The sequence below is a fragment of the Equus przewalskii genome, chromosome 5 (genome assembly GCF_037783145.1).
Source record: "Equus przewalskii isolate Varuska chromosome 5, EquPr2, whole genome shotgun sequence".
Classification (NCBI taxonomy): domain Eukaryota; kingdom Metazoa; phylum Chordata; class Mammalia; order Perissodactyla; family Equidae; genus Equus; species Equus przewalskii.
In genome coordinates this window covers 83,481,071-83,495,160 of record NC_091835.1, presented here as the reverse complement: position 1 = coordinate 83,495,160, position 14,090 = coordinate 83,481,071, and the positions used below count along the sequence as shown (strand labels likewise).

Genomic DNA, 14,090 nt, shown 5'->3' with positions numbered 1-14,090 from the left:
GACCGTACATTTTTTCTTCAAAGTATTACTGTATTATGAAAATACACATACAAATATAAAAAAAGCTACAATAGCACAAAGACAGGAAGGAGGCAAATGGAAAAATGTTACTGTAAGATTTACATAATTTATATCAAATGGCAAAATATTAACTCTTTCTTAGCAGACTGTGATAAATTTAAGATGCAATTTATAATCCCTGGCCTAAAGTGACAATTTAAAAAAATAATGTAAAGAGATATATCTAAAAAAGTCAAAGGAAATCAAAATGAAACATTATAAAACAGTGATTCCCAACTTTTTGGTTTCAGGAACTCTTCCAACACTTTAAAAATCAACAGAGACCCCAAAGAACTTTATTTTTTGCAGTTGTATCTGTCAAAGTTTACCATATTAAAAATTAAAAGTAACAACAATAAACCCATTACATGTTAACATAAATAATAACATTTTTAAGGAAAACAACTAAATTCTCCCAAAAAAAGAAGTAAAAAAAAACACCACTGTTTCTACATTTTTACAAGTTAATGTTTTGGCTTAAAAGAAAACCACCAGATTCTCACATCTGCTTTTGCATTTGATGTGTTGTGGCATCATATGTCATGTGGCCCCTGGAAACTTCTACTGAGCACTTATGAGAAAATGAGAGTCAGGGAAAATAACACCTTAGTAGTATTCACAGGATAGTTCTGACACTTTCAGGGTTACAGACTGCCCCTGGGGACCCTGGATTAAACTCTGAGAACTGGTGCTATAAAATATCTGATTAACCCCAAAGAAGGAAGAGAAAAAACCAACAATAAAAACCACAACAACAACAAAATAAACAAATAGAAAACAAGAAGCAAAAGGGCACACCTAAATCCAACCAGATCAATATTTACAATAAATGTCAATGGACTAAATAAACACTCCTAAACGGCAGAAATTATGAAACCAAACAAAAGAAAAAAGCAAGGCCTAATGATCTGCTGTCTACAGACACACAACTTAAAAATAAACATATTAAAGCGATAGAAGAAGAAAAATACACATGCAAACACTAATCTTAAAAATGCTGGTTATATTAAGATAAGAGAAAATGTATTTCAAGATAAGGTGTGCTTAAAGGAAACATTTTATACTCATCAAAAGGTCAACCATCAGGGGGCGGCCTAGTGGCTGAGCAGTTAAATCTGCGCTCCGCTGCGGCGGCCCAGGGTTTCGCTGGGTCGGATCCTGGGTGTGGACATGGCACCACTCATCAGGCCATGCTGAGGCGGCATCCTACATGCCACAATTAGAAGGACCCACAACTAAAAATATACAACTATGTATCCAGGGGGCTTTGGGGAGAAAAAGGAAAAATAGAGTCTTTGGGGGAAAAAGGTCGACCATCAGGAAGACACAATTATAAATATGCGGGCACCTGGTCACACAGCTTGAAAATACATGAAGCAAAAACTGGCATTAAAATTAAAGAGAAAATCAGATAAATGGACAATTACAGTTGGGAATTTTAACACCCCTCTCTCAGTATTTAGTATCAACAAAAGAAAAACATCACAAAGGATACAAATCTGAACAACACTATCAAATCCCCTGAGCTGACACTCATAAAACATTATCGCCAACTACTGCAGAACACGCTTTCTCTCCAGCGTGCACGGAACGTTCACCAGGGCCTACCGTACGCTGAACCATAAAACACATCTCAATAAGTAGACTAAACAAACCCAAACACACCCTGAAATCTTAACAGTATTGTTCTCTGACCATAATGCAATTAAATTAGAAACCAGTAAAAATAAAAACAAAAATCCAGATAACCTCCGAATATTTGAAAATTGCTTCTAGACAATTTTAAGAATTAGAAGGGAAGAAAGTGAGTAGAAGAAATAATAAAAGAAATCAATAAAATAGGCAACAGAGAAAATTAACCCTAAACTCAGTTCTTTGATAAGATTAAAGTTGGTAAGTGCTTAAATTAGATGAATTGAGGGAAAGAGACAGAAAACACAAATCACCAAAATCAGGATTGAAAGGGGATACTCACTGATGAAGATTATTTGGGTAGAAAATCTTGAGGAATCAAGAAAAACTACCGTAACTAATAAGTAACTATGAGATACTATGGTTCATAGTTAAAAGATTCAGTATTGCAGGGGCTGGCCCCGTGGCCAAGTGGTTAAGTTCACGCGCTCCGCTGCAGGCGGCCCAGTGTTTCGTCGGTTCGAATCCTGGGCACGGACAAGGCACTGCTCGTCAGACCACGCTGAGGCAGCGTCCCACATGCCACAACTAGAGGAACCCACAATGAAGAATACACAACTATGTACCGGGAGGCTTTGGGGAGAAAAAGGAAAAAATAAAATCTTTAAAAAAAAAAAAAAAGATTCAGTATTGTTAAGATGTTGATTATCTTCAAATATTTCTACAGCTTCAACAGAATCCTCAAATTAGAGCAAGTTTAGTTTTTTAAAAATAGAAATTGACAAACTGTCTGAAATTAACATGGAGATACAAAGAACTTAAAAAATCAAAACTCCTGGGAAAGGAAGAATGAAGCTAGAGAACTTACACTACCTTACTTGAGACCTGTACAGATCTACACCGGCGTTTCTCAACCAAGGGCGATTTTTACAGTTCAACAGACATTTGGCAATGTCTTGAGACATTTTTGGCTGTCACTACTAGGTGAGGAAGGAATGCTTCTGGCAAACAGTAGGTAATAGCCAAAACCCTGCTAAACATCCTAGAACACACAGAATACACAGGATAACTCCTCACAACAAAGAATGATCTGGCCCAAAAAGTCAACAGTGCCCAAGGCTGAAAAAGCCTGAGCTAGGCTAATAAAGTAGTGTTGTACTGGCATTAGAATAGACAAATCAGTGGGACAGAACAGAGACTAGAAACAGACCCACACTTTTATAGTTAATTGATTTGTGACAAAGATGCCAATGCAATTCAGTAGGGAAAGGAAGTGTTTTCAATAAATGGTGCTTCAACAATTGGATATTCACATGGAAATAAAAATGAACTCAATTCCTACTTCACAAAAATTAATTCAAGATAGATCACAGGGCTAAAGTAAAAGCTGAAACTATAGGGTTTTAGAAGAAAACACAGGAGAAAAATCTTTGCAACATAAGCTAAACAAAGATTTCTTAGGACACAGAAAGCAATAACCATAAAAGAAACATTGAAATTAACTTATACATTAAATCAAACTAAACTAAATTTAAAACTAAAAAACTTAAGCTCATCGAATTGGGAGGAAATATTTACAAAACATTCTCTGTCAAAGGACCTATATACAGAATACAAGAACAACTCCTACAATTTGATAATAAAAAGACAAACACAATTTTAAAAATTGGGAAAAGTCCAAAAAAATAAACGGTCAATAAATATACGAAACAGCACTGGACATCATTAGTCATCAGAGAAATGTAAATTAAAACCACACCTGTACACGTACTGGAACAGCTAAAATTAAAGAGTGATACAACCAAGTGTTGGTGAAAATATGAAGCAACTGGTACTTTCATGTAAAATGGTACAAATAGTTTAGGTAGGAATTTGGCAGTTTCTTAAAAATCTAAATGGACAACAGCAATTTCATTCTTAGGTTTTTATCCATAATAAAGACAGACACATGTCCTAAAATAAACTCATACAAGAATATTCACTGTATCTTTATTCAGAATAGCCAAACCCTAGAAAGAAATTAAATGTATAAACAGACTGTGGTATCAATGGGCTATTCATGTGGTATCATGAAATACTAATATACCCAACACTGATGAATCTCACAGATGTTAGGCGAGCGAAAAAAAAAAACAGACACAAAAGAGCACATACTGTATGATTCCATTTCTCTGAAGTTCTAGAAAAGGCAAAACCAATTTAAGGTGAACAAAACAACAGTGACCTTCAGTAGCGGTGTTGTATGTGAGGTAAAGATACAATTTTATCTTTTTCAAACGGTTATTCAATCTTTTGGAAAAAAGGTCCAACTTGTCTCCAGTGGTGCCACCTTCATCGTGTACTTTCCACTCCATTTTACTCCACTGCTCTATTAAGACCTCATGACCTCACTGCTTTGAGTAGAGAAACATCATAGTATGTTTCTATAGTAGGGCTAACCAACACCCCTCCAACTCCAGCAATTGTTTTAATTTTTCAGGACTTTCTTGGCTATCTTTGGCAAACACCCTGCCCCGCTTCTTCCTCCCACCAAAATGTACCTTGGAGTCAATTTTCTAGCTTGGGGAAAAAACTTACTGATTTTTACAATTAGCATTAAATTAACCTGAAGAGAACCGACAACCTGGTTACATTATCTTATCCAAGGACATGGGATGTCTTTCCATTTGTTCCAAGTACATTTGTTTCCAAGTACATTTTTATCAGTCAAGAGTATTTTAAAGTTTTCCTTCTATAAGTTTTGAAAAAGATAAAACTGTAACCTTACCTTATACCATACAACACCCTCAATCAAGGTCACCACTGTAACATTTCTTGTTAAGTTTATTTCTAGGCATTTTGTCTTTCTGTTGCTGGAACAAATGAACATTTGCTTCCATGATATCTTCCACTTGGTTATTATTTGCCTATTTGAAAGCGACTGATTTTTTGTTATTTACTTTTATATCCTATTAATTCACTGAATTCTTGTCTACATTAAATTTTTTTCTTGATTAACTTGATTTTTCCCATGTAGACTTTTCAAATTCTCATGCATCTAATTTTTCCCCACTTGTCTTACAGTGGCTAACACTTTCAAAAGAAACACAGTGGAGATAGACACACATCTTTGCCTTGTTCCTGATGTTAGCGCAAAGGTATCTGGTAATTTATTGGCTTTTGGGCTGAGGTATAAATGTGCATGTTTGTGTACTTTTAATGTTAAAAAACATCCTACCAATTCCGTGTTATTAAATGTTTTACTTGAAATAGGTGATGAATTCTCTCCAGTTAGATAAAGTATCCCTGGCCTTTTCTTCACTCTAATGACACATTAAGGATGATGCTGGCTTTTGGAAGGTATTTCACTCTAGACTATACTAAGTAGCCTAAGTGTTGAGGTTTTTTAATTTTTTTTTTAAATCAAGCATCAATGCGGAATCTTATCAGCACCTTGACAAATAACCAGATAGTTTTTTCTTCCTCTGATCTATTAACATGATGAAATGAACATATTAATGAAGCACATAACACTGAACTGCCCTTATGTTCTCAGGATGAAGCACACTTGGTCATGGTGTGTTACACTTAACACACTGCTGGATTTTATCTTGAACATTTAAAATGAAACTGGTCTGTAGTTTTCTTTTTTGGTGTTCTCTTTAGTCAGGATTTGTTATCAGTATTCAGTTTACATAAAAGACTGAAAGGTTTTCATGCTTTATGTACCAGATTAGCAATAGAAGTATCCGTACTAGAACTGTCTGTTCTTCGAAGTTTCGAAGACTCATGTAAAAGATTTCTGAGCCTGAGTTTCTTTTGGGTGATGAGTTCTTCGACAACTTTCCCAATTTCCTGATAAGGCTACTTAGTAATTCATCTATCTGTCAGGATTTTCCCTCCTCCAAGAATTAGCTCTTGGATTTCAACTCCTAATATATTACTTTTGCTTATATCTTAATTCCTTTTTAATTTTCTTTAATATATGTCATTTCTTCCCCCAACCAGTTAATTATAAGCATAAAAGATCATCAAAAAATCAAAAGCTCAGGTTCCTAATGAGTAAAGATTCATACTCAAGTGATTACGACCAATGCACCTCTCAACTCTCAAACTGGGACAAAGACTACATTATCATTATTATGATAATGATACATCATATCATTATCATTATTAAAGGCTGGTAAATGTTTGCCATGTATTTTGAACAAAACTTAATCTTGTTTACTAAACACAGGGCAAACGAAAGAATTAAAAAATGAAAAATAATTAAAATTATAGATTCATTTGCATTATTCTGCAACTTACCATTTTCTGAAGACCCATTTTATTTTAAATTTGCAAATGTCCCAAGTTAAACAAAGTTGTCCTGTACATCTATAAATTCTATACTGACCAATGATTTCTCACGTTTTTGCTTGCTTTTACAGCAGGTATGTAAAAGCTTAGCCTAAAACAAATATAAAGCCTTTATTAAAAAATCCAATAAAGGAGTAATGAGACAATGCTTTATTTGAATTAACGTATCACATAAAATTCTATAATTTAATTTTTATATGACACTGAAGGTTATACTTACAAATAACTTACTACGTAAATTGTTAAGGCTTTCTCAAATGTGGTATGCATAATTTAAATAGATACGTCAATAGAATTTACTGAGAACTCAAATTCTGTACTTTATTACTAAGAATAAGAGTCCAACAGTCAATATCATGCCTAACAAGATGCACCTACTGCATTGTACACACAAGGACAACTGGAATTTCCACGATTTGTAGGAAAGATCCTTTTTAACTATTATATCATCAGTGTTGATTTGTGTTAACCACGGTTTTAACTGCTCCTATCTATTCTTCATTAGGTCTTATTATTTTTTACTTTCCTTGATTATTGGTTCTTATATTTTGACCCCCTCCTTGGAATACAGAGATGAATAGAGGCAGGCAGGTCCTTTAACCCAGCTAAAACAGCAGGTTAAACAAACGAGAGAATCACTTTTTCTGGAGTTTCCTACATGTACTTCATAAGAATTAAATGAAAGCTACGTTTAGTCAACAGAGAAACTATAAGGAAATGTATCATATGTACCAAATACAAACACTAAGCATTCATCAATCACCTACAAATTCTAAAGAAAAACTCCAGAAAGACATAGTACAAGCCTAGGATAATTTACCAATTATTACACTGAGTTTTTTAACAGGAGTGGAAGGGGTGAGAAGCAAGGAAAAAACAACTTACCATTTGACAGCTAAATTCTGTACCTCTCCATTTTTATCTTCCAGTAACTTCAAAATCATTTTCACTACTTTCCTTTCACTATCATCATCCAACTTGATGGAATCTTTCTGAAGTTCCGTCATCAAATCATTTGTAGCCATAAACCTATCAAAAAAATTTCAATTTGTCAATAATTGAAGATTAAGCATTAATTAAAAAGATTACAGCTTCCAAATCCAATGCCGTCATTCCTATCTATCTATCTAAGTCCTGATACACTCTTTTAAATAAGGTTTCATTACCCCTAACTGTCTTCCCCAGGTTAGTCTTGATTTCAAATTTACTGACAGGATCTACAGGGAGTGCTCTTTCATTCTAATTAATTGTATCACTGCTTTTAGGGGGATAAAAGCTCCTCTTTACTTTTTCTCTGCACAAGATTTGAATTATATCTAGGAAGCCTTTAACTATGAACATTAAGAATAGTTTCCTGTGTAATATTGTGTTTGCTGGATTGCCGGTCATATATCAGAAATTAATGGAAAATATCCAAAATACAAATTCTCACCTCCACCCCCAACTCCCACCACCAGGTATGAGAGGTATTTTCAAAATGATGAAAAGGTGATTTTAGAAAGCTGTTCCACTTGACACTGAGCCCCCTCCCCTTAAGAACCACAGCCAAAGGAAGGTTTAAGACTGAACAGCCTCACAAAAAACCCAGAATGATTAACTGTCTCATCTCAGCTTTTAATGAAAGGGTTAACAGGAGATAAAAATAAGGTAAATAGACTCAGAGTTTTTCCTCACATACCTCACCAGACAATTCATTATTTTAAAAGTAATTCTCAAAATATTAGATAATCACAACGAAATAAAGCCCCAAAACCTGTTTAAATGCATTTTTCTCATAATTCTTGGCTCACCTCCTCCTACTGAAATAATCTAACTGAAATAACAACTACTTAATGCCTTTTCCTTTTATTTGAACCAGATCCAGTTTGAGTAAAAATTTATTATTTTATGTTACACACAGAAATGCCAAAATCCATGTTTAAGTCAATTAAAAAAACAACTATTGGAGCTGAAATGATAAATAACTGTGCAGATAGCCAGGCAATAAGCTATGTGGTAAGGAGTGGCAAAACAACTTAGTAATTTAGCAATTCAGTGCTTATAAGGTAATCTTAAGGATAATTCCAGTAACTAGTATGTTCACTTAATGCTGATTTGACAAAGTTTTAAACGATATGCAAGCACAATTCTTAGCAAGCTTTGCAAAAGCTGCTTATAAAGAAAAACTTATGTCCAAACTGGAATAACACAAGGTAAATTAATTGTACATTTTTTTAAATGCACATAGTTCTCCTAATTGGAAGCCCCTTCCCATTTTATATGATGACAAAACGAATTAAAACCACACAATATTATGGAAAGTAAAAAAAGAAAAACTGAATAGCACACTAATGCAGGCACTTCTACACACAATCATTATAAGTATCTTAACACAGAGAAAATCCATGAAATCACCACAGTAGGTAGGACCTCTGAAAGGCTAACCATCTAGTTGAAGAGAAAACACAGTCATCCAGAATTGAAGTAAAAAAGCAGACAATCTCAATGTAAAAGGTTGTTTTATGGTTCTGAAGGGATTCTACTGGTACACAGATTCATTCCTTTATTTACCATTTATTTATTCACTGCCTATTATTCTACAAAGGCTGGACTATGAGCAAAGGACGGATAGAAGATAAACCAACCTTGGTTCCTGACCTCACAGCTTATATTCTTTTTTTTAATTTAAAGATTGGCACCAGAGCTAACATCTGGTGCCAATCTTCATTTCTTTCTTCTTCTCCCCAAAGCCCCCAGAACATAGCTGTATATTCTAGTTGTAGGTCCTTCTGGCTCTGCTATGTGGGATGCCGCCTCAGCATGGCCTGACGAGCAGTGCCATGTCTGCACCCAGGATCTGAACCAGCGAAACCCTGGTCCACTGAAGAGGAGCACGTGAACTTAACCATTCAGCCACAGGGCCAGCCCCAGAGAGTTTATATTCTAATAAAGAAGTCTACTGATTTTCAAAAGTCTATGATTAATGGTCAAATGTTTTCTAAAAGTTGAAATGAACACCAGTAAAATTATCAATAGACGTATTTTTAAAAAGCAGAAAAATTGCATTGAGATAGTGTAAGGTTGTAAGAGTTACTTTTTACTGGTAGTTCTAAGGATTTCTTCCTTCTGTTAATTTGATATAAAAATTTGGACTATAAATCTTCTTGTTAAGGAAGCTGTTTGACCAGTCTGAACGCTGTCCATGCCAGATTCAAAAGCCAGTCTGTAAAATGTCTGTTACTGCTTTAGGTATGGTGCTAAGGGCTGAGATGACAAATGTAGACTCAGTCTCTCCTGTAAACTTTTTCATCTAATATGGCAGACAGGTAAATGGACAAATCTCAATCTTACAAATTTTTTTAAACAATACTCAAGGGTATTTGGCAATGATCACACCAAAGAAGTGATGGTTAGTTTGAGTCTCAAAGGATTAACAGGGGTTTGCAATGGGAGAAGCTGGTTTGGGATTTTAAATTTTTTATCTTTGTGAGTGTGTGCGGTGGTGGTAAGGAGCACCTCACAGTGAAGGACTAAGAAGCAGTTCGTGTGGCAGGGGCACAGGGAGATAGAAGAAATCGAACAGGAAGAAGAAGGAAATGTAGGCTGAGGCCAAGACAAGAAAAGTCTTACATCCTCGTTCACTATATAGTGAGAATCATTATGTATGTATCAGGTACTGTGCTGGGTGCTGTGGACACAGGGGCTGGCAAATGCAAACAGGATTCCTACTGTCTTGGAGCTTACATTACAGTATACTAGAGGCATAGTAATTTTTAAAACTACACGAGTAATTACATATGTAATTATGAGCTGAGATAAATGCTGTGAAGGAAAGGAATATGGCACAAAGAAAGCACAATGATATAACCAAAGTAACCTGACCTAAACTAGACTGGATTGGGGGTTGTGTATCAGGGAAGACTGAGATCCGAAGCATGAGCAGGAATTTAAGGGGTGGGGGGTGGGGGTGTGGCCAATCAAGGGCCAAGAGATTAAAGAGGTTTGTAGGTCTTAGGATTTTAGTCTTTATTCGAAGAGCAAGGGGAAGCTATTGAAAGGCATTTGGGGGTAGAGATGGGGAGTAAATGGAATGATCACATTTGCATTTCATAAAGCTACACCGTGGATAAGAGTTTGGAGAGAACCCGTCTTCATCTGGCCGGACTGAATGGAGAACAGTTAGTAGAGGGCTCTTGCAGCCATTTAAGTGAGAAATGACAGTAGCCAGAATTAGGGTTATGACAAGCAAGGGAGATGGAAAAATGCAATACAGTCAATTCTATTATTAGCACAGTAAATTTACTTGTAACCCCTCAAATCAATTCTCCATCACTTTCACAGTAATTTCTTGCAGACCTGTGCAGAACCATGAAAACTTTGAGCCACCCATTCTCAGCTGATCTTGAATATGGTAACACTCTGCCTTCTTGTTTCAGCTCTCATACTGTAAACAAGCATCCTCTTCTACGTCCATACAGTGCCACATTTTTTGCATGTTTGTACTTTTTGTTGGCAATTTTGCTGTTTAAAATGACCCCCGAGCATAGTGCCGCAGTGCTGTCTAGTGTTTCTAAGTACAAGAAGGCTGTGATGTGTCTTTCAGAAAAATACAGATGTTAGATAAGCTTCATTCAGGCATGAGGTACAGTGCTGTTGGCCATGAGTTTAATGTTAATGAATCAACATATATTAAATAAGGCATCTTTAAACAGAAACACATAAAACAAGGTTATGAAGCAATCAAATGATGAAAGTGCTGGGACCAGAGGCCCACTGGAACCTAAACCTGTATTTCCCCTAGAAGCAATGGTTCAGTATCACTAATTCAATATTCATGGCAACCTTACAGAACATAACTACTGCAAATAATGAGAACCAACTCTATTTGAGATTTACAAAGGTAAAATTAATAGGCTGAAATGGATTGGATATACAGATGGTAAAGGACGAGTTAGGAAATGGACAAAGGAGGAGAAAAACCACAGGGCTTGGGTGTTACAGTCTGGTATGTATCCTGTCCAGAGTCTTAATGTTATTAAACAGCCACTGTCACGTCAGATGGTTCAACCACTCATCTAACAACAAAAGGAGAAAGGATTAAAAACCCTGGTTCAACTACAGACGGCCTTGAATGGCCACTCCTCTGATCCTAATCAACAAAATCTCAGCAACAGTGAAGCTGTGAACTTCATATGTGAAGATCATAAATTAATGTCCTGCAACCCAACTTTGTCTGCCCTTCACCAAAAGTGAGAAATGAAAAAGGGGAAAAAAAAAGCCCCTGCAGTCCAGGAACTGAGGCTCATACCTAAATCTCAATATTAGTCAAACTGATCTGATGCTTACAGCCACAGCATATTGTTGATGTGGACATAAACCACCTCACAGAACATCCATTTCAGACAAGTTCACTTAGCAACACAAAATGCCAAACATCCTCCTCTCTAAATGAGTAACTGATACTTCTTCACCAATTACAGCTTTTCCTCTGCTTTAGTTTGCCCTCCCTATAACATTAAGATGTCAAATGACAGAACTGCCCCCACTTCCTGACAACATTCAATCTAAAGTGAATCTCCACTTCCTTAGACCATTCCCCAAATTACTGTGACATCCCATAGTGTGTGTTCTTCCTCAACCTGTGCCAGAGAGGCCTACCTAAGAGAATTTCAAGAAGGAAAAAGTGGTAAACAGTGCTTACATATCAAATAGATGAGCAAAGAAAATATCCACTAACTTAGCTACATGAGAACTGTCAGGGACGTGAGGAAGAGCAAGTTCACAAGCTTTGGTGGGCAACAGCTAAGAAGTGTAGAGTTCATCTTGTAGTCAATGGGAATTAGTGCTGAAGGCAATGATCAGCTGCGATATTTAGGAAGAAAGTTCTAACAGAAGAGTTAACAACAGACTGGACTAAAAAGAGGCCTGAGGCAGATTAATTTGAGAAATAGTCATCAGAGGACTAAAGGAGAGAAGAAAGGTAGGAGAAGAGTGACATCAAGGTTTTCCAATTGAGAAAAATGGTGGACAGTAACGTGAGAGGACAAAGTAAGAATAAAAAAGGCTTAGGGTGGGAGAGGGAGAAATTTGTTAACTTTCAGACTCCTAGAGGAGTCCCAGGTGGACATAACCTACAGGCAGTGCCATCTCATTCATTTACTCAACAAGTATTTTGGGGATACCATCATTAGGAATTGTGCCAGGCTGTGCAAACACAGTTATAAACAAGACAGTCATTGTCTGGAACTTACACACCTGGCTTATTATACCGGACTGAAAAGTTCCTTGAGGAGAGAACTTATTCATCTTTAGTAAATCCAAGGTAGAGAAGCAGAAATAATGACAGAAATATACACCTTGTAACGCACAATGAGTAGCTCTCACCACAACCCTTCCCCTCACATATAAATACAATTTTACCCTTGTTTCCAACAGAAATCTAAATGATATGGGCCAAGTGCAACACTCAGTGAACCTATTATCTTTCAAAGATCTTGTACACACACCACTGCTCACTTGCTCTCACTTATTACCTTAGTTATGAATTAACTTGGGGCAGTCTTAATATTGTTCATGTAAATAAAACTAATTTTTAGTCATCTGTCTTCCTAGTTTCCTGAGTGAGGTCTCTTTCTCCTCTTTTTCAGTGGCGGGGCCTAATTATCACTGATAATCAGTGTTAGCAGTATACCCACATCAAGAAAAATCACAGAAGTGAAATCAAGTAACTTACTGCCATCAACCTGCAAAGTACTTTACAAGTGCCCAGAATCACCTGCTTAACCTCTACAAGTCTGTTTCTTCTGATTAAATCTACTTTTCTTCAAGCACAAGCAGTCGAGATAACTTCACTTATTTCCTGTTATGCTATTGTAAATACCTACACAGTACTTTCAGCTGTTACAGGATCTCTAAGGTCCCTGCTAGCTCTGAAAACCTATGACGCCATCACAGACCTGAGATTTTTATTAGCATTTTCAAGTTTCCAAAACAAAATGCCTTCCAATATCCAAAACACACAAATAAGTAAATTTGGTAACATAAACCATTATCAAGCTAGGAAACTCTACAATGCAGTGAATTATTTTGAAATCCTATCAAATGGTATTTTTAAAAAATCAACTTGTAAATTTTACAATGGCTTCTTGAAGAAACTTCCCAAAATCATTACACGCTTTTTTCTTAACTCTGGAACTAAAATCCAATTCAACTAAAACAGGCATCTATTGAGAACCCATGTGGCCAAGGCACTAAACAGTGGAGGATTCAGTTCAGTAAGACAAGGTCCCTATGCTCAAGGAATTCCCTAAACAATCCTCGCCCCCAGCTCCAGTCCAGACTACCTACTCCCTCCCTCCCAGTGGAGTTGTATGTAAGTGTGCTTTCACACCTGTACTCATTTGCTCTAGCTAGGATTTCAAGACCTAGCTCAGACTGCTCCTCAAACAGGAATCTCCTTGCTTTCATCTTCTCTGCCACTGATGCCTGACAACTATATATTGCCCTGGGTTATTTATCTTTTTACTATAGTGTTTTAGTCATTCAACAAGCATGTAGATATTACTGAGGGCAAGCACCACATCTTAAACTTTTTGTAGTCCCTCTCATGAAATTATTAAAAGCATCTTCCAGCACAAATATTCCATAAGCCTGACTTGCAACTGAAAATTCAGTCTTACTCTCAATGTTCCCTGTCAAAACTCTGGAGAAGTAGCATAATATGGTAGTTAGGGGATATCTGGAATCCCAGATCTACTACTGTCTAACTGGCTTTCGGCAAGTACTTAGCATGGCCACCTCTCAGTTTCCTCAGCTGTAATGGAGATTATTAGTATCCACTTTACTAGAGTTGTAAGGACAAAAAGGATCAAGTGTATAAAGTCCACAGTGAGCATTAATATTAACTATTATGTACAGAGAGATAAAAAACAGTAAATTGTTTCTTTAGCTCTTGATTCCTTGGAATACTTTTATTCAGTTGGTGAAGCATATGAAAATAAAAAGAACTTCATTAGTTACCTCAACCTAGTGAATATTCAATATTAATATTCATAAATTGGGCATTCACATGGTTCAGGCAC

General features: G+C 36.3%; 1 protein-coding gene across 2 annotated transcripts in view; it reads right to left on the bottom strand.

Moving 5' to 3' along the window:
• CAND1 (cullin associated and neddylation dissociated 1) overlaps positions 1-14,090 on the bottom strand; it is a 41,271-nt gene that overhangs the window by 23,777 nt on the left and 3,404 nt on the right. For both annotated transcript variants that reach the window (XM_070619681.1, XM_070619683.1), the window contains exon 2: positions 6,916-7,059. In XM_070619681.1, the coding sequence (XP_070475782.1) occupies positions 6,916-7,059 (144 nt within the window). The remainder of the gene's footprint in view (positions 1-6,915; positions 7,060-14,090) is intronic.